At 50.8% G+C, this 25,001-nt stretch overlaps 1 protein-coding gene across 2 annotated transcripts in view; it reads left to right on the top strand.

The window, feature by feature from the left end:
• Nucleotides 1–3,480: 3,480 nt before the first annotated feature.
• Nucleotides 3,481–25,001, top strand: part of DVL3 (dishevelled segment polarity protein 3) — a 34,206-nt gene continuing 12,685 nt past the window's right edge. For both annotated transcript variants that reach the window (XM_027890630.1, XM_027890629.1), the window contains exon 1: nt 3,481–3,693. In XM_027890630.1, coding sequence (XP_027746431.1) covers nt 3,527–3,693 — 167 coding nt within the window. In that variant the 5' untranslated portion in view covers nt 3,481–3,526. The remainder of the gene's footprint in view (nt 3,694–25,001) is intronic.

Here is a 25,001-nt window from a genome sequence, read left to right as displayed (position 1 = left end):
GGCTTGTTTGCTTTTTTTGCCTTGGGATGTTATGTCTCCAGTTGTGGTATGTGCCTGAGCAGGGCTTCATGTGTAAGCTAAATAACTCATTGCTGCTTTCTTCTGAAGAGATTTTAAGCACACGGTAGGCAGGTGGGAAATCAGCAGGGCATTGAATTGATGTAAGTGTTCCTTGATAACTCATGTTTACAACTAGAGAACAGTTCTGAACATAGAATCCTGAAATGGGTGAGGTTTGGTTTTGTACAGGATTATGTTGCAAAGATGAACCTTAAATCCAATGAAACTTGTTATCATTTGTTATTTTGAGAATTAGTGGGAATGGTGGCTGATAGGCACTGCATTGTACCCTCCTGATGCTGGCGAGTAGGAACTAGCAGAGAGGGGGAAGGACAGCTACAGGGCTCTTAATAAAACCATTTACAAAACAGCTGCAATACTTGGTAATTTTAAATATTTTTTCCTTTTACAATGTAAAGATAGCTTAAAAATAAATTTAATGTGTAATGCCATAATTAGCTCAGATTTGCCAGAAATTTTTGATTCTTTGTCCCAAATAACAATTCCACTTTTGGTTTTTTCCACATTCCTTTCTCATTTGCTCCAACTTATTTGTGGTGAGAGCTGCTTTCTTACTCTGGGGGAAAATGTTGCTCTATGGCCATATATCCTTATCCTTCAGGCCTCGGTGGTGTGTGTGGTGGGGTGGTCTTACCAGGTGCCAAGAACAGAGTAGAAAAAAGGAGACAAATTAGGACACTTGATACTCTCCAAGGTGGAGTTCTGGCATGGTGCAGCATCCTTATGGGCAGGTAAGTGTTGTCCTTAAAGGAGCACTGATTGCATTGCTTAAGCACAGGTGGGCTTGATGCTTTCTGTTGCTTTCAGTCAAGACTTCTCTTTAGCTGGAAGACAAGAAATGCCTTTGGGAGCAACCTTGAATGTGCAATCATTGCTACCTATCTTTTTGAGCAAAGTTAGCAGTGTTTTTATTTTTTAATAAGGCTGTAGTAGTCAACATGTCCGACTTCCCATCTGAGTTGGATGGATGTCACCTGGTTCCTGTATCAAATCCATAACTTCAGTTAACAGTAGTGGGCCTTTCAGAAGAAGATAATAGTTTTGTGTTGCTTAAAGGTGTAAGTGATGGAACTTAAGTACATCCACCTCTGCTTTGGGCTGTTCTGAGGTGCACTAAAATGTCTGGAGCCTGTCTACTCTCTGTAAAGAGAAGCAATGCTACAGTTTTTAAATTGCAAAAATAAGCCAACAGGGAGTTCAGAAACTTCCTTGTGGACCTGGAGTGCTCAGCATCATCCCCTACAGGTAATTTCTTTGGCTCTGTATTCTTAACTTTCAATCATTCAGTGAGTCAAACAGCACAAGGCATCTCTGAGCAGTTAAATCGATCTATCATTGAGTCTATTCAAAGACTTGGCCTGTTTTAAATGAAAAGGCAGCTGTAACAATGAGATTTCATCTACTACCACCCTTTAGGGGGTATGGCACCCCTCCCCTGGGCTTCATGTGCTCCCTTGGGAGGCTCAGCACTACAGAAACTTGTCCTTTTGGTAACAAAGGTGTCTAATAGGTACGATACAGGCTCCAAGGTGCATCCACAGCTGTGCTGGGAAGTGGGCAAGGGAGTATCCCTGCCGGGGGCTGACTAGGATTCTTTAACTTGTGCCTGCTTTTGGGTCAGGGAGGTGTTGTAAAACGACTTTCAGATTAGCTCTGTCAGGGTTGAGAGAGAAGGAAGAAGCACCTTAAACTAAACTTTTCCATTCTGACCTGGATTCTTTCCAGGTACACCAACTTGTACCACAGAGCTCCAGGCATGAGGAAGTGGCAATTTTCTAAGAGCTGATGTGGAAACATGGGAGAGCCTTACACCACTTACAACTCCTGCTTACCTGAGGACTTCCCTTGAATTTTTTTTTTTTTCCAGTCTAGTGTCGAGTTCTTCACCCAGTCTAGCAGTGCTGCCCAGGTAATTGCTAGCCCGCCTGTAGGAGTCTTTAGTGCAGGAGGAGACTGTTTAGCTCAGCTTGCCTGCCAGCCGGAGGAGCTTGGCTCTGTTCCCTAGAGGATCTCTCTGGCTCCTTTTCCTACTGCAGGGGAGTCTGGCGCTGAGGGCTGGTGCTCTGGTCTCATGCCTTGTGCAGGCCCATGGTGCGGTGCTTCCTCTGCATATGTTCCTTCTAATCCAGGACAGTGTGAGGCGGTTCTTGCCCTTCCTGGTGGTGGGTGTTCCCAAAGCTCCATCCAGCCCAGCTTTGCTCTCAGCCACAGCTCTGGGAAACTGCTGATGGAGACGGTTCCTCGGTGCCCCTTGGGTGCTCCAGAGGTGTCCAAAGGGGAAACCAGCCAGCCAGGGACTGCTGCAACACAGAGGCAAGTCCTGGGGGCTGGGATCACAGCGGTGATGACTGTAAGTAAGAGAGAGATGGGGTCGGGTGACAGAGAGGATAAGGAGGAAATCCCAGAGCCAAGGGGTGCACAGTTGAAGAGGCCACAGTACGTGGGAAGGAGAATGTTCATGAAGAGCAGAGGAGGGGAGCCTGCTTAGTGAGGAAGAGGGGCTGGGAAACTTGAAGGGACACTGTGGTGTCCAATGCCTGTCTACCAGGGATGGTTGTTGGATGGCGACGGGGTGTTCAGAGGGAAGCCAGCTGGAGAGGAACTGGGGTGGGAGGTAGTCCCTGTGTGTGGTGGCCATCAGAGACACAGTATGGGGAGTTCAAAGGGGTCTGGACATGGGAGGACAGGGGAGAGAAGGATATACCTCATGTTCTGTAAGCTGTACCCAAGGGGCCTGTAGCTGTGTGAGGAGCATGGGGAAGGCTGAGGTGTGTGATAAAGGACTAGGGCTGTAGAGATGGGAAGGGAAGGCTGCGGTACGGACATGAGAAGCAGCGGAAGTTGCGAAGCAGCTTCAGTGGGTGTCAAGAGGGGGTGAAAGCTGAATGGGGGTGGGGAGACCACCAGGAGGGGTATACGGGCACACGCCAGCTGGGACTGGGAATGTGGGTGCGCGGGGAGTGCCAGGCTGTGTGTGAGGGGATGTGGATGTAAAGGACGACCCCAAACGCCCCCCACACGCCAGCGGTGCGCGCTCCCGGGGCCCACGCACCCAGCCGGGGCACGGCAGGGGCAGGGGGCCAGTCCCAGCTGGGGATGGGCCTCCTATGGGTGCGGCGTCTGGCTTGGGGCAGAGTGACGGTCAGGGCCGACCCTCGCGGGGTGCCCGCTGAGCACTGTCCCGTTCCACCGCGGGCCCGGGGCCGGTTCCGGTTCCGGCGGGGCCGGGGCGGCGGGCGGGGCGGGGCCGTGGGCCGAGCCTGCGCCGTGCGGGCGGGCGGCGCTGGGCCCCGCAGAACAAGGGGCGCGGGGGGCCCGGGCGTGCGGAGGCCGCAGCCGGGCCGGGACGCGGGCGGGGGCCGCGCCAGGGCCGGGGGTCCGCGCCGGGGCGGAGGAGGAGGCGGCGGAGGCGCGGGCGGGGGCCTGGCGGCCGGGCAGGGGCGCCATGGCGGCGGCCGAGACGAAGATCATTTACCACCTGGACGAGCAGGAGACGCCGTACCTGGTGAAGCTGCCGATCCCGGCCGAGCGCGTCACCCTCGGCGACTTCAAGGGCCTCCTCAACCGCCCCAACTACAAGTTCTACTTCAAGTCCATGGACGACGACTTTGGGTGAGCGCGGGCCCGGGCTCCGGTCCCCCGGGGCCACGCGTGGAGCCCGGGCCCCGTGGGCCTCGCCGGGGGGCCGCGGGGGGACACCCGCCCCGCTCGGGGCTGCGGCGGGGCTGGCTCCCCCCTGCGGGACGGCGGGGCCGGGATCCCCGGGCTGGGGAGGTGCCCTGAGGGACTGGCGGCCCGGCTGGTGCCCGGCGTGGGGAGGGGGACCCGCATCCATCCCCCATCCCCGCTCCTTGCCTTGGAGCGGGTGGGGATGGTGCCCCCCTTGGGTTAGATCTGCGGGGGACACACCCTCCGTGCGCCCCCAGCACCTCGCCTGGGGGAGGCTGGTGGTGATACCCCCTGTGCACGTTCTCTGGGGCTGATGGTCCCTGAGTGCTGCCTCCAGGCACAGCCCCCCGCCCTCACTGCCCTCATCATCTCTGGGGACGCTGATAACTCCCCTGTGAGGGAACTGGGGTATCCCCCTTCTCTGGTGCTGCAGAGACACCTTGGAGGAGACCACTGCCCCCCATCTGAGGGTCACCCCCTCCCCGTGCTCAGGATGTTTGGCCAACACCTTGACCGAGAGGGCATCTCCCATCTTGGGAGTGTCTAGGGGTGGTGTCCCCCCCCCTTTGTGTCCTACTCGGGATTGTTATTCCCCACCTAAAGGGCCTGGGCCCCGCTGTGCCTGCCTGGGGAGGGTGCCCCTTGTTCTCTCCACCAGAGGAGTGTGGGGGCAGTGCTGCCTCCATCAGCACTCCCCAAGAAGTGGATTTGGGCACAGTTTTGTTCTCCTACCATCCATTTTGGGGAGGGTCATCCATTTTGGCAGCTTTGTCCTCTGCATCTCATCTTTGGGAAGAATAGGTAGAGGAGATGAGCTTTCTCCTCTCCTGCCTCCATGGAGAAGGAGAGCTCTTCATGTGCTGCCCATCTCTGAGCCAGCGGTGTGTGTAAGACCCACTGTGCCCACATATATGTCCCATCCTCAAGATGAGGTGTCCTGGGCTAGATCTCTGGGATGGATCTGTATGGAAGAGGGTTGCAACCTGCCTCACATCCCATCTCCTGCAGGGCAGCTCTCTTCCATCACTGGTATTTTCATTGTTTTTGTGATACCCTTTGGTTCTGCCCATCATGGGTGGCTGTTTGGAGGTGAGGAGATAAGTTCTGAACCTTGTTTAGATGTTGTACTGACTGATCTTCTGGGGAGCCCTTGCTCTCTCCTCTCTGTGTAAAGCTGATGACTGTTCTGGGGAGCAAGAACCACATGAAGCCAGCTCTCTGTAAGACCCTTTGTCTCCATTTTGTCCAGAGTCTTCATACATCTGACTCTCCTCTAGCCTTTTTGAGGACTCTGTTTCCATCTTGAGAATGTAGCTTCTCTTGCCCTCCACAATGTGTGACCCTTTACCATTCCTGGCACTTTGGTATTTGAAGGAGTTGCATGATCCTCTTCCTCTGAATTTTTTTCTCCTCTCTGAAGATTTAATGTTTACAGTAGGTCTTGTGTATGAAGCCGGGACTGCAAAGTGTTTTCAGTTTTATAGTCTTCCCAGTGTCTTCTCACTGCACCAAATACCTCCCTAGGCTGTGATTTTGGCTCGTACCCCACATTGAACAGGGCTGGGCCTGTTTGGGGCTTGGATGAGATCGGTGTGGCTGCCTCAGCAGGGGGTGCTGTCCCCTCCTCAGCCAAATTATCCCAGTGCCCAGGTTCCCGTTAGTGTGAGAGGTGCCAACTTTCAGATGAGGCTTGAAATTTGGAGTCACTCCTTTGACCACAGTCTGGGACTCTTTGCCTCCCTAAATTCTTCCTGACCCACTGGAGAGCTTTAGTCCTCAGAAGCTTCCCCATTCTCTCCTGGCAAATAGAAGTCTCCAGCTCTCATTTTCCATAAATTTCCTCAGCAATATCAGTTGTCTGTGGATCATTTCCTGTCCCTCAGCTGTTGAGTAGCGTTGGGTGCTACGAAACAGCTGCCTCTCCCGTCTCGGAGGGGACCATGTTCATTGGTGGGAGAAACGAATTCTCCATGCATGCTGTTTGTAAACAAATGCTTTTGGATCCTTTGAAATGTTGTTCTTGAAGTGAATTCAAACTTGTCTTGAATGAAACATTGCCATGTGGGTGGGAGAGTGTCTGCGTAACTATAAACAAAATTTAGTAATAAATAGCAGCGTCTCACATTGGGAAGAGGGGTCTGGTGGCAGCAAAGTTCTGTGCTATGCTTTTTCATCATCCTCTGTTTCTTTAAGGCTCCACAAGAGGAGGCAGATGGTAGATTAACGAAACTCGACGATAAAACAGCATAGGGAGTTGGTGTGGATGATAGCAGGGAAAGGGGAAAATCACTCAGGAAGACAAAGCGAGTTTACTTGTCGGAAATGCATGGGATGAGACTTTTGTTGGGACCAGTTCAGCTAATTTGTTTGGGAAGAGTGAACCTCTCTGGAAGGGAGGGTGCAGCTGAGAGGGTTTGGGGGCTGTGTGTGGGCGACCTGTTCTGTGGAGAAGTCCTGTGTGTTGAGTTGTACCGTGTGAGCAGCACGTGCAAGGCCTGGTGTTGGACAGAGGGAGAAACCCTCTCATGGTGTCACCACGGGTGCTTCATCAGGAAAGCTGTCTCTGCTCCTTTCCAGAGAGCTGAAGAATGTTCTGGTGGTTGGCTGGAGCATGGTGGGAACAACCAGAGCAGTCCAGCTGCAGCCCTGTCTCTGAGAAGCCCTGAAGCCCCAGGCACCACTCAAAATAGAATCATAGGATCATTTTGCTTTGAAAAGATCTTTAAGATCATCAAGTCCAACCAAAAAATTTCATGATCCCTGGTAGTTGATGTCCATTGGAAAGCAAGCCATGGGTCTGCAGGGACAGAAGGGCAGGAGGCACCTCAGCTGCTTGACTGTAAGTGCATGGGCATTTAGTGAAAACCAGGAGGTTAACAATGGCTGCATTCAGAAGCTGTGTGACAGGGGAGAGTGTTTCACTCTCACATGTGTGTTCCTTTCAGCCCTTTCCCTCAGGATGCCCTATGCCTGGCTTGTGCTGGCAGATTCTGACCTGGGCTGGTATTTGTCGGCTGGGCAGTGTCCAGAAGTAGAACCCAGGGCAAAGCCCCTTCATGAAAGTTGAGGTGGATCACCTTAGGGCAGCTGATCAATGAGGAGGATGCCTTCAGATCCTATGGCTCTGATTTTCATTAGCAAGTGGACCTTCTGCAGGATCCATGTGGTAGAAAAGTTCTCCTCTCATCTATTATTGGGAATGGAGGCATCTCACCTTCTAGGGCCAGCTAGAGCAAGACATGATCCAGTGTTTACATCACCTTTGTTTCCCAATCTGAATCTGTTTCTCCTTCTTCCTCCATTTTCCAGGCTGTGGATCTTCAGCTTGGCATTCCCTTCAGCTCATCCCCAAGGCAGTATTACAGCCACAGTCTTGGTGCGTGGGATTTCTCATTCTTTTGTTTATCTTGTTAATATTTGTTTGCTCTGAGAATCAGAGTGGTGGTGGAGCAACTTCAGTGTTTACATCTCCTTGAAAATGTGAACTGAGGCTCCCCTGGGTGGCTCCAAAGTTGTCAGTGCTGGGTTTCAAATTAAGAAGACCCGAGAATGGTGTCCCCTCTGGGTGGGAAGGAGGAGGAATGAGAAGATTCCATGCACCTGGTCCTGAGGAGAGGAACTGTGAGCAGCAGGAAGGCTGCAGTGTTTCATTGCATGGTTTATCCAGTGTGCAGTGGGCTACAGCTGCACATAGCAGGGTGCAGATATTTGTACCCTTCCTGGGCTCTGTGTTTTGCTAATCGCAGAACTGGAGGCATGTGAAGGAGATCAGCCAATGGATGGAGTAAGTGTGACAGTGCAAAGATGTGGCGTGCTCTTCTTGGACCTGAGATGCTTTGTGTGGATGTGTCTCACCATGAAGTGTAGAACTACCCTTGGCCTGCTAGCCTTCTCGTTAGAGAAGTAAGGTTTTTTCTTGCAGCTTCAGTCTTTTTATGAAACATTTCACAGGTAAGAGGGGTTGCTGGTTATCAGGAAGGCACCTTAGATCAATGTGGTCCTGTCACCACTTTTGAGATCCGTGTTCTCCATCAGATCACCTGCAGGTTTCTCATGGGGTTTAGAACAGACTTTTTAATTTCTGTCTTTTATTTTTTTCTAATCTGTAAGATGGAATTTCTAAGTGTGTCTTGTCTTGTCCGATTGACACTGGGGGCTTCCTGTGCAAACCCTCATCTGGATCTTACCATAACAGAGCCCTCAGTTCCATAGAGGTGCTGCAAGAACTGGACTTAAATTCTTCTGGGCACCTCTGCAGCTGGAAAGGGAACAACTATGCTGTGGTAGTTTGTAGTTTGCTGGGACATGGGCTTCAGTCATGTGTAAAATGTTATCTCCTGCCCAAGTCCATCATGAGAAATATACATGTCTCTGGGTGGCGTGGACCTTCTCACCAGCCAGGTTATGTGCTTGTTTGCCCCAGCTGAACTATAGCTTTGACTCTTCGTTTGGCCAGGTGGCTGGTACAACTGCAAGGATATTCTTAAATCAGTTGAAATATGGTTTCTTTTGACTCATTTTTTGCTTGCAATTGATGTTGCTCATTTTCTGTTGTGGAAAGGTGTTCCCACAGAGGCACACTGAGGTTTAAACTAAACTTTTCAGAGCAGTTTCAGTTCAATGAGTGCAGTTTGTGTGTCCAGGTAAATTCTTAGCACCTGGTCCGAAGTTCCATCTCATCTTTCCTTAAATTCTGGAATGCCTAAAAGTTTGAATTTCTGCACGTGGAGAAAGCAATAGGGTGATCATTTTTCTTACCTCTACTAGGCCACCTCCCCTCTTCTAGGCCAGAGAGCAGAAAGGCCATGTTGTCCTGCAAGGAGACCATCCCTCCCTCCCCATCCTATTGATTCTGCATTGCTGGGAGGACACCAGTGATCCAAGGTACAGTGGTGGGATGGTGCTGCTCCTCCTTCCACTGCTGTTTTCTCTCTTGCAGGTCTTGATTCCAATTTTAACTTCAGAGCTGTGGTGAGTGATTCCTTGGCCTCAGCTGTGAAGTGAAAATTGGTATCCAACTAAATCACTAGCCCAGTATCTTATCCAGACCTGCTTAATTATCACCTGCTCTCCAAAGCCTGGTACGAGGCAGTGATTAGGGCAATGCTCTGGAGGCAGAACAAAGCGGGCGCTGCTGGAATTCCCAGTACAGGGGTCAGATGCCCGTTGGTATTTGGCGACCTCATCCCCTGCACATGTGCATGGGGAAGCGCTTTGACGCTCACTGAAAGCTCGAGTGATTTATTTTTATTGCAAGGTCTTTTTGAAATTGATGCCAGTGGTGACTGTCCTTCTGGCTGGAAGTGCTGGGAGCTGGGGAAGGGATCCTAGATTTAATAACCACTGTCAGTCCCTAAGCAGTGGTGAGTGCTGGCGTGGTGCCCCTGCCTTTCCTGCCAGCTCTTTGAGCGTGAGTTGGGGGAGTTGTTTTATTTTGATTTTTGGGAACTTTTTTTACAATTTATTTTTAATTTTAAATTGGAAACTTTTGCTGTCTGCAGAAGACCTTTGCTTGTCCCTAGTGGGGACTGCTTCCATGTCGGCATGGATTTCACGCTGGGAGACGTTGACAAGAGGTCAGAGAGTGAAAGGGCCTACAAAACTCCCTTACATGCTTACGTCTTTTGTAGTGGTCTGAGAGGCACCACCAGCCCTGCTGAAAGGTGGCCGCTTTTCTCCACTTTGTGTTCAGTCCCTGTCCTTTTCTGTGTGGAGGGCGGCATTTTCCATGTGACAGGCCACAGCCCTCCATCTGTTGTGCTCCCTGCTCCAGAGGAAGCATGTTTCCCTGCCTGCTCCAGTGAGGTGTGCTGCCCTGGGTAGCAAGGGTCCACCAGCACTTATTTCAGACATTTTACATGTAGGTTACTGCAGCCTGTCCTCTCCTGGGCTGCTGAGGATTTGGCAGGGAGCTGCTAACCACTGTCTGCACTTGTGGTGGGGAGTTCCTGTAATGCTGCCTGTGCTGAGGGTGGCCTACGGACGCTGAAGCTGGTCCTTGCTGGAGCTGCTGCGGGAGGCTGTTCCCAAGTGTTGTGGCAGTGGTGGTGGGGGCCACAGCAGTGCCAGGGCTGAGGTGCAGATGGAGAGGGTTAGTTGACAGTATTTGCTGCTTCCCTGGGTTGTATTGTCTGCGCCTGGCAGTGTGTGTCCTGCTGTTCAGACCCAGCTATTATTGACTCTGTAGGTGTCCGGCTTTCTCAGTTGTGGTTGGAGCTGTGCTCCAAAGGCCACAGTGGATGGCAGTCATAGCCTGGTTTCTTTGCCCAGGGGTGGCATTTGGAAAGCCAAGTTAGCCAAATCGGGCTGCAGACCAATTTCCCTAAGGCTTTGTCTGTACTATGCAAACAATGAAGCTTTACAGCAGCTATTTGAACTTGTTTGCAGCCAGAGCTGTTCGGAATTTTTTTTTCTGACCGAATGTGTTTCCTCCCAAAATATGGTGTTATGTTGAAGCCAACATTTTTCTTGGAGAGGTATTGTTTTCTGTTATGTTTTTGATGGGAATGTTTCTTAATTTTAAGCCTCTTTTGTCATCTTGGGAATAAAAAGAAAGAAAGGTCAAAAAACCTTTGCTCAACCATGAGAATGCAACTGTTTTGATGCACTTCAGTGTTTTGAAATCATCTGGAGGACTCTGGGCCTCCAAATTCCAGCACAAAGAAAAAGCCTGCCTCGATGTCTCAGAAATTGCCGTGAAGTAAATCAGTGCACCCTGACTGTGGTGCAGGGATGGAGACAGATGGTCCATGAGCCCAAGGCCGATCTGCTTGAAGCTCTGAGCCTTCAGTAAGTCCATCTTCTTTCTCCAGCATGCTCCTGACCTCCTCCTCCTGTGATTTCCCCACCTGGTCTCCCAGCAGGCAGAGATGTCTGGGTCTGCAGCCTGAGCTCTTGAAGGTGGAGGCAGCCACCCCCTACCCTGCGTTCAGGGATGCTCAGGGAAGAAGGGTGCTGTGAGTATAGGCAAAGAAAATCTGGTTTCCCCTGCAACTTTTCTGCTGCAGAGATGTGTTTGAACTTGATCCTTTCTCAGGGTGGGCATCAGGCCTTCTATCTAGACTTGATGGCTGTGTACCACTGTGTACCTAGAGGTGTAGGAAGCATAGTTGAAATTCCTCAAGTCCTTTTTGAGCTCAGTGCACTTAAAGTGGTGGGAAGGCTCTCGCATGTCTACATGGCAGTTGCTGGACTGTTCTGAGCTGAGGGTATCTGCTGTAATGAATTGCTACTCCTCCACCCTTGACTGCATCTAAATAGATAGAACAGTGTTGTGGTTTAGGACATTTGATCTGTGTGAAAGCCCATGAAGGGGAGCTGGGCTTGCAGAACACAGCAGAGACTGTGCCTGCAGGAAATTGCCTTCGTGTCGCACCAGCTTCGCATTGTGCTGCACATCTGATGAGGCAACAGCCCGGGCTGTGTGTTTTTGGTGTTTCCTATTGATTTCCTCCTCTCTCCATCCCTTGTTTGTTATTCAGAGCCTGCCCTTCTGACCCGTGCTAGATGGATGGTTGTTTTCCAGGAGGGGGATGTGGCACCACGTGGCTGTGTTACTGTTTGTCCCGCTGGTGTTGGCTTGTTAGGCAGCAGCTGGCAAGTTAAATAAAACTTAATCCTGCTGGTGGCTGCCGTTGGAAATTTTTGGACCAAATCCTTTTGTGAAGGCTTTTTGGAAGGCGTTGAAATAAGGTACAAATCTGGGAATTAGTCTAATCTCTGTGACTTTGTCTGCTTTGTCCATGTGCTTATCTGTATAATGCCATGGTGGCGTTAAGAGAGCGTGTGAGCTCTTGGGCTGTGAATATCACTGTCTCCAAGGACTGCATTAGCTTGCAGAGCTGAAGCATTAGTATCTCCCTGAGCCCCCGGAGCTCTTGGTTTCACTTGTTTCCGTCGGCTGTGTTGTTACTGTTGTAGCACTAATATTAAACCATCCAGGAATGGGCTGGAACTCTCTGGAGGCTTTGGCAGGCAGCGATGGCTGGTGCTGACCTTCCTGTGCCGTGTAATCCTCTATCGGAGTGGAGGGTTGGGATTGCTCTTGTTGTTGTATCAGTTATTTATTAAAGGCGACATGCCAGAGGCGTTGTTTTTCCAGGCACACAGGCACAGCTAGCTATGGAAGGCAGCAGAAGCAGCATTTGGGTACCCTGCTCCACTAAATCCTTTGTGTGGGTTATCCCCTCGGTGAGGCATCTGTCCATGTGTCTTGCTGGCTAAAATTTGCTATTGTGTCAGAGCTGGAGGAAAAGACAGTGAGCGGTGACTGAATCGCTGCAGTGGGAGTCTGTCCTTGTCCTGGTTGAAGACAGGAGCTTAAGTGGGAAAGGCTTCCTCTCTTGATTTGGAGCAGAGATCTGTTTCTGGGAGAGCTGGCACTGGCTGCTGTGTGGGAAGGTCTTTCCTCTGCTGGTTTTTGACCTGCCCCTAGAGTTTGGAGAGGAATTTATTTGCTACGTGGCCCTTCTGATCGCTGGCAGCTGTCTCTGTGATAGGCTGGGAATTCAGGGTCTGGGTAACAGAGTTTGTGGACTTTTCCTCGTTTTCTGATGGCTGGCAGCTCCTGGCTTATACAGGCTGGTTTGGGGGACACCAGGGGTCTACCAGAGGGGGTCTGTGTTTTGGGAACTCTGGCTCTGCATGGATTATCATAGTGGGGAAGCTGGTGCTAGCACTTTAGCCTGCCTGTTCCTGGGCTTCAGCTCTTTCCCTCAGCATAGCTCTGGCTTCCTCGTGGTCTTTTTGTGTCTCACCATCTGTGAGCAAATAGGTTGTCTGTCCCCTGTGCGCTGCACTGTGCTGTGCTGCCGCAGTTGACAGCCAGAGCAGTGTCAGCAGTGGGTGACAACCCTGGCTTGGTGGCCTGACACCCTCAGCAGGGCAGGGAGAAGGTGGCTGCGGTGCCGATGGCTGTTGTCTGGTTGGCCTCAGGGCACAGCAGCTTCTTAAACTGAAGCTTTTTCCAGAAGCTGTGATGGATATGCAAACTCCATACTTGTGTTTGCATATGGCTAACCAGCTGTCCCAGTTCATTCAGCCCCGCCTGGCTCAACCAGTATGTTAGTGCCATTCACACAGAGACTTGCCTGTGGGCCTAGCTGGGGCTGTGCTGTACTGGAAGTCCATATAGGGCCTTAATGCATGAAGTCTTGCCATTGCATTGTGTTAATTTGAATTTTTCTTGCTGGCTTTTGTGGCTCTGAGAAGGGTGGATTTTCATGGATCTGGCTGCAGAGCTGAATCCCTTTTGGGGGACCTCCCTTAGACTCAGAGCTGGTAAATACACCTTTAGGTACTGAAGGGGCTCCTGTGAGACGGATTTTTCTTCCAGAGTAGAAGTGTTTTGTTTTAGCTGGGGCCAAAAAGTTCATTTGGGAAAACTCTTAGGATTATTCCTTATCTAGGCATCCTGGAAGTGGCAGGGGACTTTGAGGATGTCAACATCTGCTTCACTTTAGGGTAAGCTGTGGGTTTCCTTGGAGCAGTTCTGACTTAATGCAGAGGTGTGTAACAGGGTGTGCAGGTTGAGTCTGATGCATTGGAGCTGGATCAGACTCACGCAGCTCATGCTTGTGCTGCTGAATCCCCTGTACAGAAACACAGGAGCCCACTGCAGCAGCCTTCTTGAATGAGCTGATGTTGCCAGTGTGAGACACCACTTTAAAAATCTGTGTTTAAGTGCTGCCTTCATGATGTTTCTTTTGGTGCAGTTGGTACCTGTAAAGAGGTGCGTGGATTTGAGGGGGGCACTGTGTCTGACCACGTTGTCTGTAGGGACCAGGTGAGCTCCTGGGTGGTCAACACATGGTGCTGGCACTAAGTGTTCGTGGTGACTTTACATATGACTAAAGGAGAGGTGCTTCACGAGAGTTTGATGTCAGCATCACAGATAAGTAGGAAGCTCAAAAGCAGGGTGGTCTTGTAACTTGACTTACCAGCAGATCCACAGACGTGGGAAATGGCCCTACAGCAGTAATAATGTGTGATGAGCCTTTCTGGGCTGTCCATGGGAATAGTTAATGTGCACAGTGACGAGTTCAACACAGTTACCAAGCTCATGGAGTATTTACAGACTGCAGACAGGTTGTGCTGCCTTCCACTGCACTCTTCCATCCTTGAAGGACCTGGGAGTTGGCAGCTCTGGCTTTGAGACCTTCCACAAGAAGAACATTTCATGTCACATGTGATGGTAACTTCTGAAGGTCACTGACTGTTACTGTGCAGTTGTCAGAGACAGCAGGTGGAAAGTTTTGAATGGTATGTGATGGGTCAGGGCTGGGAGTTCACAGTGTCAAAGCAGCAGCTTTGAGTTGGACCTGCCACTGCAGTGGTCCAAAGCACTATCCTCTTCTAAATTGTGGGGAAACTTGCCCTCTTGTTGAAAATTATACAGATTCCTGGTGTAGAGGTGAATCCTGATAGCATCTGGTCTGAAGTCTGTACATGGCACCTCACACAGACTTTAAATTTACAGCAGTTTATTGGGTCCTAGTTTATGGCTCCCATCTGCTTTCTGGACCTCCAGTGGAGTAAGTTGCATGCCAGCACATGCTTGGTTTGGTTAGGACTGGAGCATCCCTCTTGTCTCTTCCAGCAGTTGAGCAGTATTTGCATGTTTGCTGGGTTGCTTGCTGGAAGGCAAGCCTGGCTGGCCTGGTAAAGGCTGCTTGGTAGAAGATTATTCATTGTATTCAAGAGTTTGGCCCTGTGTCTTGAACGGAGTTTGGTGAATATGCCTGGTATTAGTGAAATTAATGAAGTATGTAAAAAGCTATTAAAATGTGCTCTATTTGCTGTCTCTCTGTACAGGGAATTTTTTGTACCATCCCCTGCATGACACCATCAAAATCAGGTGAGGAAGAAAAAGAACATATGTCCCTGTTCTAGTGATGGTCAGAAATGGTTCCTCTGAGTGTTCAGCCCCCTCATACTCTCTGCTGCCTCCTGCATTTTAGAACCAGAGGGATGCAGTACTGCTGTTTGCCCATTTTTCAGAGTGCTGCAATGACTTGGGATCAGGAACAGAGTTCTGTCTTTGCCATCATGCAGCTGCTGTGACTCTGAAAGGCTCTTCTTTGCGTGAGTCCTTTTCATTGTCTTTGGCAAATGTTTTGTGGTAAAACTTAGTTGTGAGATTTATTAACTCCCTGTTGGTTTTATAGGAGTTCTCTGTATGTCTTACAGATCCAGTTAGCAGAGATGTTGCTGATGGCAGCTGAGCTGGATGTGCAGAGTAGGTGCAGTCATCTACAGCTTGTCATGCTTCAAGGCCCCTTCCCAACGGGTAGGAGGTTGAGCTGGTTTCCTTGGGAGACTCTTGCAAAACTGTTTGTGCAAGGAGAGAGTGATGTGAGCTGGTCAGTGTCTTGAGGGCAGGACACACGTGGAGGCTGCTTTGTCATCTCCTTATGGAGATCTGTCATTAAATCCAAATTAATTGTTAACATGGTGGAGGGGAATGAACCTTACTTCTCCTTCCTGCAGTCATCTGCCTTGGTATGTGCAGTCTTAGACCTGCTCTGGAGGTGTCTGGCTGGCAGAAAGGTGCTCCCAGAGCAGAGGGTTGGTGCTGGGCAGGGCTGTGGTGCTGGCAGCCCAGGACAAGAGGGTGCTGGCGAGCAGCCTGCTCTGCGGCAGCTCTCTGCTTCCCCAGGTGTGGAAGTCCAAGCTTTCAGACTTTGTTTCCCACCCTCCCCCTCTTCCCGTTTTTCCCCTCTTCTCCTCTCCTTGCTCTCCCGCTGAGTTGATGCTTTTCCAGGAATGAGCTGTACTGCTGGCCCAGCACATTCCACAGCAGCAGCACTTTCTTGGCAGGAGCCTCGCTTGCTGTTAAGAAAAAGCAGGACTGACTTGGTGTCCCTCAGCTGAGGGCCAGAAAAGGAAGGCCTGGTTCTGCATTCCTCATGGTGCATGCAGAGCCTTCATGGACACCGTGGCCCTCTCCCTAGACTGTTGTGTATGTGCCAACTTCACGCTGTCCCCCCAGCAGCCCTTGGAGCCCTCTACAGCTACTCTCTGGCGTCTTAATCAGCATGAAGTCCCTGGACGTTTCAAGGGAAGCTGTTGCTTTTCTAGCCAGCCTAGAAAGGAGTGTGTGACTTCTCCCTTGTTTGGAGTTGCGAAGTGTTCCCTCTGGAGCCTGAACACCTCATCCACAAGCTCCTTGATATGTTGTTGTTGTGTCTTTTGTGTTTTGTTACCAGCAGTAGTTGGATGAAGCCTTTCCCCACCTCTGCACTTCCTCCACCTCTCTCCCTTCCTCTCTGTCAACAGGAGCTGCCATGTTGCAGCTCTGCCCTGTGGGCTCTTCCTACCGTCTGTGTCCAGATGGAGCTGAGTGTCACAGCAGACCAAACCTCCTTCCTCCGGTGTGTTTGCTGTCTCACAACAGGAGTGTGAACCACAGCAACCACATCAGGATTTTACCCTGTCTCTGGCTGGGGCCTCTTTGGGCATATTTCTTCTCCCACCTTGAATAAAAGCCCAGCTTTTGGTCACTGTTATTATATCTGTGGAATTGTCTCCATTCCATGAAGGTCATTTCTGCAGATGTTTAACCTCAAATCTTTCTTTCTCACAGTGAGTCCCTGCACTTGTCTTGTATCCTTGTGTTGGGCTGTACAAGCTTAAGAGTTATTGAGGAGCTGAAATTGAGCTACCAGGGTGAAGAGCCTTGCCGGGCTTCTGCTGGAAGTTCCCGTTTGTCCTGATTTCCAATTCAAAGAGACTGAAAGTGTCACTGAACCTTCCACGGGGAGGGGGGGGGGGTGCTCGAGAATGCTGCCTTTGATGATGTCTGTAAATGTCCTTCCGGAGGTTGGAAGCATCGCTTGGGCAGGGCAGGATTAATTAGCGTGGAGATGCCTCCTGCAGTCCTGTGCAGCTTCCTCCTCCCAGTCGGTGGAGGACAGGCCTGTTGGGCTTGTTTGCGGAGCAGGGCTGCAGCCAGATGGTCACTCCGAGATCAAGGCGGGAGGGGCTGCCGGGGCTCACTGGGAAATCAGTCTGTAGCTTTGCTTTGATAAGTGCTGCTCCTTGGCAGGCCTCTGAGGCCGAGTGGCTCCTTCCTAAATGCCATTCCTAAATGCCAGTCTTTGGCATTTAGTCTGTCTTCTGTCATCTCCCACCCAGTCACTCTGGTAGGACTGAGCACAGGTCCAGCTAGAGCCAAGCATTGCTTGGACTGTGGGGCTCTGGTTGTTGTGTTCTACGTCCAGTGGAGTGGTTGCAAATGTGTTGATGAGGGGTTCTCAGGGAAAACAGTTGGCATCTTGGGTATCTGTTCAGTCTTGGGTGTCTGTTCAGCCCTGGATGTCTGTTCAGCTCCTGCCTGGCTGACCATGGGGAGAAAGCACAGCAAGCTGTGGGGCAGCAGAGGGGAGCATGGTTGAGGGAGTGGCAGGCCCATGGCAGGGGGATTGGAACTAGATGATCCCTTCCATCCCAAATTATTCTCTGAAAATAAAAGAGGCTGCTCGTGCGCTCCTGAGCATGATGTGCCCTCTCTTGAGGAGAGTAGGTAGTAGCTTGAAATGGGTTAACCTATTCCCCAAGGAGTACTTGTGATGCTCCCTTGTTAGGAGAGCAGGGGTGGTCTTTCCTGCTTGAATGCAGAGCTAAATGCAGAGCTATGTTATTGCTGTGGTAGCAGGACAGCTGCTAACAGCTGGTTTGTGCTTCTTGATTCTTAAGCACACCAGGTAAACATTATGCTGCAGGGGAGCTCGTCTTCACACAGGGTGCAGGGTCAGACAGGAGGACAGCACTTCCTCTGGGGAGGTGTTCTGACAGAGCTAAACCATCTACAAATGCGCGTTTCCCTATTTACCTGTGCTGCAGCATAGAGGAGCAGTGGGGAATACCCTGTCTGGGGGCTTGGGAGGCAATTAAATGGGAGAGTGATAGACTGTTTATGCTCAGAAAGCCCTTTTCACCCCAATGCACTGTGCAATTTGTACTACTCCTCCTTGCACAGAAGGTATAAATACAGTGAGGAGGACCCCAGGAATGGCCTGGGTTATGGAGACAGACAACTCAAATCCTCTAATCCTGTTTGATGCATGCTGTTTGCCTGCAAAGCCCAAGGTCTCACTGATACACGTGTGTATGCTGTGGTTAGGCCTGTAGCCCCTGGGGAAATTGTATCCCCATGGGAAGCACACATATCATGTCTGGGCTTAGTCTGACAGGAGAGTATTTCCCACCTGAAATCCCAGCTCTCTTGGAAAATTGCCCTGTCCAGTTTTCTCATCTGGTGAAATGGCTGCAGAGCTCATCCCTGTGGCCCCAGCGTTTGAGCTTGCAGGAGAGGTGAGAATTTTGCTCTAGAGCCAGGAGATGCTCACATTTGGGTGGTAACACAAAAAGGTGCTTCCTTTTGCTATGCAGCATTGTTAATCTATACAATCATTTGGAAGCAAAACATCCCTGCCCTAAGGGGTGTATGTTACAGGTCTTGACAATGAGGTCACATTTCTGGTGGGTAAATCCCTGAAGCTTTTCCTTTTGGGTAGAAATGTCTCCTGAGTGTTTTTTGTTTGGTTGGGGTTTTTTTCTTCTTTTGCAAGTTGTAGGAGGTGGGGGCTGTCAGAGGAGTGACCAACCTAATCTGTGCACTTTTGGGAGGTTGTCATGGAAGAATAAGTTTATAATTGAATTTCTGGGCTTTGCATTGTTGGAAAAAATGTTGCTGTTTTGTAAAGGTGTTTCCTCTTAATAAGTGAACTAAACAAAGGAGATCATCTTACTCTTTCATCTACTCTACTAGCTTTGGATCTTTTTTGTGTGAGATTGTCACTGCTCAGTTGTCTTCTCAGTCTTTGTATGTTCCCTGGGAACAGGCTGCTTTTCATCTGGACCATCAAGCTGTCCAACATAAGCTTGAGCTTCCCTCACCTCCCTTCTTTGCACTGACTCTCCCCCCCCCCCACCCCCGATGCCAGATTCAGTTTTTTTATTTGGCACCACGTCTGTGATTGCTTCTCTCCAAGTATCCTCCCTGCTGCAGACCCTTAGATAGGCAATTCGGGGGACAGGACTGCCAAAGACAAGCAGCAATCACTGCTGAGCTCCAGCCTGCTTCCAAATCTGAGGTTCAAATCCAGCGGGAGCCTCTTGGATTTCTTCTTTTGCTGGGCTCATGTTACTCCATCCGAGTTCTTCGCAGGAACCTTGCTGTGGCTGGTGGGTCCCGCTCAGGAGAGACCAGAGCTGGCTGAAGCTGGAAACTCCCTTGTATCCACATCCTCAGCCGGGCTGGAGGCCACCGAGGGGAAACGGGGAGGCTGGGAGCACAGCAGCTGCGCTGGTAATGTCTGCGCAGCCGGGGTCTGACACGGTGCAGCCGTCTCCGCGGCTTGGGGTTTATGGCCTCCTTTCTCTCCTGTGCACGCTCTCGTTCCCCACCTTCCCTTCATTCCTAGGACATGACTCTGTGATATAAAATACCCTCTAATTTCCTGAGCTGGGCTGGAACTCCCCGGAGAAGGCAGCGTCTGCCCGCCTGTCCCTCACCCGCCTCTGCATCCGTGTTCCACGCAGCCAGCTGCTCCCACCGGCAGACATCGGGAGGGAAGCTGGGAGCGTGGCATCTTCCCAGGCCGTGGCAAGAGGGTCTGCTGGCTCCTACAGAAAAGCTGGTGGGAGGGTAGGGAGGGAGCCAGGGTTGGAGCTGGGGTTCCTCTGCTTCCCTCCCTGTTGCCGAGTCTGTCCTTTCCCCTCCCCCAGCTGCATGGGAGCAGATGTGCTGCTTGTGTCAGCCCTGGCAGCCCCCTCCGCACACCCCAGCCGGGCTCCTGCGCAGCCAGAGCTTTGTCCCCTCCTCCTTCTCCTTCTCCTCCCCCCCCCACCTCCCCTCCGCGCTTGGCCCCGTGTGGCTGGGGATGGCGGCGGAACCATCCGCCCACTCGGCCTGCCTCCCCTGTAACCCTCCCTCCTTCCTCCCTCCCGAAGGTCTCTTTGTTGGAAAACTCAAGGCAGATGAGTGCCGGGGAACGCTGGGCCTGCAGGCCAGGCGCTGAGCCTGCAGCTTGGCCTCGACATGTCTACCGGCCCTGGGGATGGGAGCAGGGTCACAGGGGGATTATCTGGGCAGAGCAGCAGCATCGAGGGGCCTGGACCTATGTTCACTTGGGCGAGGCTCGGGCTGCCTCCACGTAGAAGGGGTTTTTCCTGGTCACCATTCTCAGTCATGTTGTGTCCAGCCCCTAGCAGGACTTTAAACATGGTGACCTTTAAAACCGGATGGTAAACTCAAAGCAGTCCCTCTGAAATCAGCCTTGGGCAGATATTTTCCCTGGGCTCTGGTGGCTTCAGCCAAAAGGAAAGGCTTGTAGAAAACGGAGAGAGCGTGAATTCTTTCTGGGTCTGCTGTTTTTGGATTCCTAGGCTCAGACCCCATCAGCTGAGGGCTCTTCTCAGCACATTCACAGAATGGTTTTCCCTGCCAGCACATCCACTGGACAGTTTATCTCATGGCTGCCTCCCAGTGCAAGCGTGCAGCAAAAACGTGGCACTGCTCACAGCTCCCCCAGAGGCTGCTGGCTCAGTGGCTTCTGACATGTGAACCTGCGGTCTAGTATGTGTGTCCCTGGGAGAAGTGTGACTGGAAGGGTGGTGAGAGGTGGGAGGAAGACTGCAGCTCAGGCTGAGGCTGGAGAGGAATGCAGGACACGAATAGCTGGGATGGTGCAAGGGGTGACAGACGTGAGCAGTGCTGCAGAGATATTCCTGCTCGGCATGTGCCTAACTCCAGCACTATCAGTTTTTGCTCTGTAGAGTCTAAATATATAATCCATCATGCTCTGGCATCTGGGTGATAAATAGTGATAAATAATGTAGTGGCTGGGGAAGGAGGGAGAAAACTGCTCCAGGGTGGAGCTGACCCCTGGGATGTCTGGGGCAGCCACGGGGTAATAAGAGTGAGGAGGGACCAGCTCTCAGGACAGAGGGAGCTTGTTCTCTATCAAGCACTGCAGCTGAGGGTGAGTGGGCGGGTCTTGGGGTTGGTTTCCTCTGTCCCTGCTGAAAGTGGAATAGTTCATTTGTGCTGAGCAGTTGGTCACCTTGACCCAGTGAATATATCACCCTGTCCCTTCACCCACAGGCAGGGCTCTGTGTCCCCAAGCAGTCATCATGCAGCACTGAAAATTGGCTCTGCCTGAAGTTCTCTCTAGGAATTGGACACGGTCCAGGCTGCTGGCGACAGTATGAATGGATGCTAGCACAGCCAGGGCAGGGTGCGTGTGTGTGTGCACTTGGAAATGAGGAGACAACAACTTGCCTGGCTTGGAAAGGGCTGACGTGGGCACCAAAAGGGATGGGTCCTGGGGGGACACTGCCTGTGTTTGACACTCATCCTGGGCTGCAGGGGCTTTGGGCAGAAGCTGGCACAGAACATGCTGAAGAAGCATTAAGCCAGCAGGGTTTTAATCCATCCTCGCTGCTCCTTTCCTGCTTTTCCTGCTCCTCCATCTGTGCAAGAGGAATTAACGCACATCCTGGGAGTGGATTAGATTGCTCAAACCGTGACCTCCTCATCTGTGCCTTCTGGGGACGGGTATCCTTTGTCCGGTCCCTTTTTAGTCTCTCCAGTTTGGGCAGGGATCGTGAGTGCCAGCTGCCAGCAAAGGCCTGGCGACGTGCTGCCTCTCACCCCGCGGGACAGCCCTTTGCCGAGTGTGCGTGACACTGACACAGCCAGCGGGGCTGGCAGGGTGGAGCGAGCCTGCTCCCCGTGTTTGGGGCTTCCAGCCCTGTTCATTTGCCTTTTGCTGATGCCTTGTGAGTGTTGGCAAGCCTTGCCATCCTGTGTTCGGTGGAGGCTCAGGCAGCTGTTGGCACACCAGGGAGAGCAGCCAGGAGCCCAGAGGAGCTGTTTCTCCGAGCCCCAGCGTGCTGTGACTTGATGGCAGTCTGGGGCAATGGGTCACAGCTCCACGTCCCACGCCTGCATCCTCTTCGATTCTCTGTGAGTTGGGGACTGGCTTGGGGACCCTTCATAGCTGTTGATGGGATGCCCCTTCTGATATTGCTACTTATAATCTACTGCTTTTCAATACATACTTTCCAGTGGTTTCCCATTCATTACTGTGTTCTTTTTCTGTTGGACTCTTCCTCGCCCCCCCGGCCAAATAATTTCTTCACTGTTTAGTTACTACATTTTTTTAAAGCGCAATATGTGTCAAGCTGCCTTAGATATAGCCTGGAAAGGGAACTAAGTATCACAAATGACTTGTAATGTGTCTTTGTGTTAAATAAGAGTGCTTAACATGTCATTGAGAAGAAAAGAAAATGAGCTTGATAAAGTCTATTTTGCCACTGAATTCAATTTGTCAAAGGTGGTATTAATTAATTCTGCTGAACTTACAAGTTGTTTTGATTGCAGATTCACTGTGGAAAAAGTATTTAGGTGTCCAGTGATATTTAAAATAAAAAGAATAAATTTAGTCTCCAAAGAAAACTGATTTTTTTTTTTTTTTTACTGTTGGAAGAAAACAAAGTTATCAGTGCTCCCTTGACTATGAAGTCTGATAATGTAGCTGTTTGTGTAATGCAAGAACATGACATTGTGGCACAACTATAAAGCTCAAAGTGATGTTGAAATATTATGTATGTAATTAAAAAGCAGCAGTAACATTTGGGAGCCAGCATGTTTAATGTATTTCACTTTCATCTATTAGAAATCTCTGGCATAAGTTGCAATTCTTTCAGATCGTTAAAAAGAGGTTTAAATTATGTATTTCTTTAGAAATAAGTGAACTGGTGGAAATATGTCTGCTGGAAATACAGTACAGCAGAAAAGTCTAGGAAGTTGCTGGAGTGTGTAGAAGAACTTCCTGACACAGCGGGTGAGGGAGCCAACTAGGGAAGGAACACACTGGACCTGTCGTTTGTGAACAGAGAAGAACTGGTGGATGATGGGGTGGCTGGAGGCTGCCTTGTGCACAGTGCTCACAAAATGATAAGAGTTTTTGATTCTCACAGAAATAAGGAGGTGGGGTCAACAGAACTGCCGCCTTAGACTTGTGGAGGGCAGACTGGCCTGGTTAGGGAGCTGGCTGGCAGTCCCCTGAGAGGCAGTCCTGAAGGACAAAGGAGCCCAGGAAGGCTGGATATTCTTCAAGAAAAAATGCTTAAAGGTGCAGGAGCAGGCCCTCCCCATGTGCTAAAAGACAAGCCAGTGGGGAAGAAGAGTGGCCTGGCTGAACAGGGAGCTCTGGCTCGACCTCAGGGGTAAAAAAGAGTGTATCACCTTTGGAAGAAAGGGGAGGCAACTTAGCAGGGCTACAAGGATATTGTGAGGATATGCAGGGAGAAGTCTAGAAGGGTCGCAGCCCAGCTAGAACTTAATTAGGCTACTGCTGTAAAAGACAATACATATGTATTTACAAGTAACATCAGGACCAAAAGAAAGGCTAAGGATAATATCCGTCCTTAATTGAATGCAGGGGGAAAACAGTGACAAAGGATGAGGAAAAGGCTGAGGTACTTAATATCTTCTTTTCCTCGGTCTTTAACAGCAAGACCAGATGTTCTCAGGGCACTCAACCCCCTGAGCTGGGAGACAGGGTTAAGGAGCAGAATTAAGCCCCCTGTAATCCGAGAGGAAATGATTGGCAACCAGCTACACCACTTAGACACATGCAAGTCCATGGGGTTGGATGGGATCCACCAAGTGATACTGAGGGACCAGCAGTCCTGGTCAACCAGGGAGGTCCAGTTGACTGGAAGTGAGCAAATGTGACACCCATTTACAAGAATGACCAGAAGGAGAATCCAGGGAACTGCAGGCCTGTCAGCCTGACCTCACTGCCAGGGAAGGTCATGGAGGAGACCATCTTGAGTGCCATCACGTGGCAAGTACAGGACAGCCAGGCAATCAGACCCAGCCAGCAGGGGGTTAGGAAAGGCAGGTCCTGCTTGACCAACCTGATTTTCTATGACAAGGTGGCATGGTTAATGGATGAAGGAAAGACTGTGGATGTTTTCTACCTGGACTTTAGTGAAGCCTTTGACACCGTTTCCCACAGCATTTTCTGGGAGAAACTGGCTGCTCAGGGCTTGAGCAGGTACACAGTTCCCTGGATAAAAAACTCTGGATGGCCCAGAGAGTGCTGGGGAATGGAGCTGTCAGCTGGTCACAAGTGTGTTCACCAAAGCTCAGTAATGGAGCCAGTTCTGTTTAATATCTTTATCAGTTATCTTGACAAGGGGATCGAGGGCACTCTCAGTTCTCAGATGACTAAATTGGGTGGGAATGTTGATGTGGTGGAGGGTAGGAAGGCTCTGCAGAGAAATCTGGACAGGCTGGCTCAACGGACAGTTGTATGAGGTTCAACAAAGCCAAGTTCCAGGTCCTGCACTTGGGTCACAGCAACCCCACGCTGCTCTACAGGCTGGGGGAAGAGTGACTGGAAAGCTGCCTGGTGGGACGGGACTTGGAGGTGCTGGTTGATAGCAGCTGAACATAAGCCAGCACATGCCTAGGTGACCAAGAAGGCCAATGGCATCCTGCCTTGTGTCAGCAATAGTGTGTCCTGCCAGCAGGACCAGGGAAAGTGATTGTCCCCTTGTACTCTGCACTGGTGAGGTCACACCTCAAACCCTGTGTTCAGTTTTGGGCTCCTCACTACAATACACTAGAGCTGAGTGGCTGGAGTGAGTCCAGACAAGGTCAATGGAGCTGGTGACAGGTCTGGAGCACAAGCGTAATGAGGAGCAGCTGAGGGGGCTCAGCCTGGAGAAAAGGAGGCTCAGGGGGAACCTTATTGCTCTCCACAACTACCTGAAAGGACATAGTAGCCAGGTGGGGATCAGCCTCTTCTCCCAGGTAACAAGCGACAGGACAAGAGGAAATGGCCTAAAGTTGTGCCAAGGCAAATTTAGATTGATATTAGAAAACATTTCTTCACCAAAAGTGTTGTCAAGCATTGGAATGAGCTGCCTAGGGAAGTGGTGAAGTCACCGTCCCTGGAGTTATTAAAAGACATGTAGATGGCACTAAGGGACATGGTTTAGTGGTGAGCTTTGTAGTGCCTGGGTAGTGGTTGGACTGGATGATCTTCAAGGTCTTTTCCAACCTAAACGATTCCATGATATACACCTGAATTTTGGTTTTACTGATTAAATTGTGAATTGAGGGATCAAACAGCTGGATGCACACAGAGAGGCTGTTCTGCCTTTGGTTCTCTCCAGCCTGCCAGTCATGGCTGTGAGCATAGGAACCTGTGACCTGGTAGCAGGCAGGA

The sequence above is a fragment of the Empidonax traillii genome, unplaced genomic scaffold, assembly GCF_003031625.1.
Source record: "Empidonax traillii isolate 1590-97213 ecotype Southwest subspecies unplaced genomic scaffold, ASM303162v1 scaffold292:size1342341, whole genome shotgun sequence".
Classification (NCBI taxonomy): domain Eukaryota; kingdom Metazoa; phylum Chordata; class Aves; order Passeriformes; family Tyrannidae; genus Empidonax; species Empidonax traillii.
Note: the sequence above shows the minus strand (reverse complement) of the source record. Positions and strands in the feature narration are given on the sequence as shown.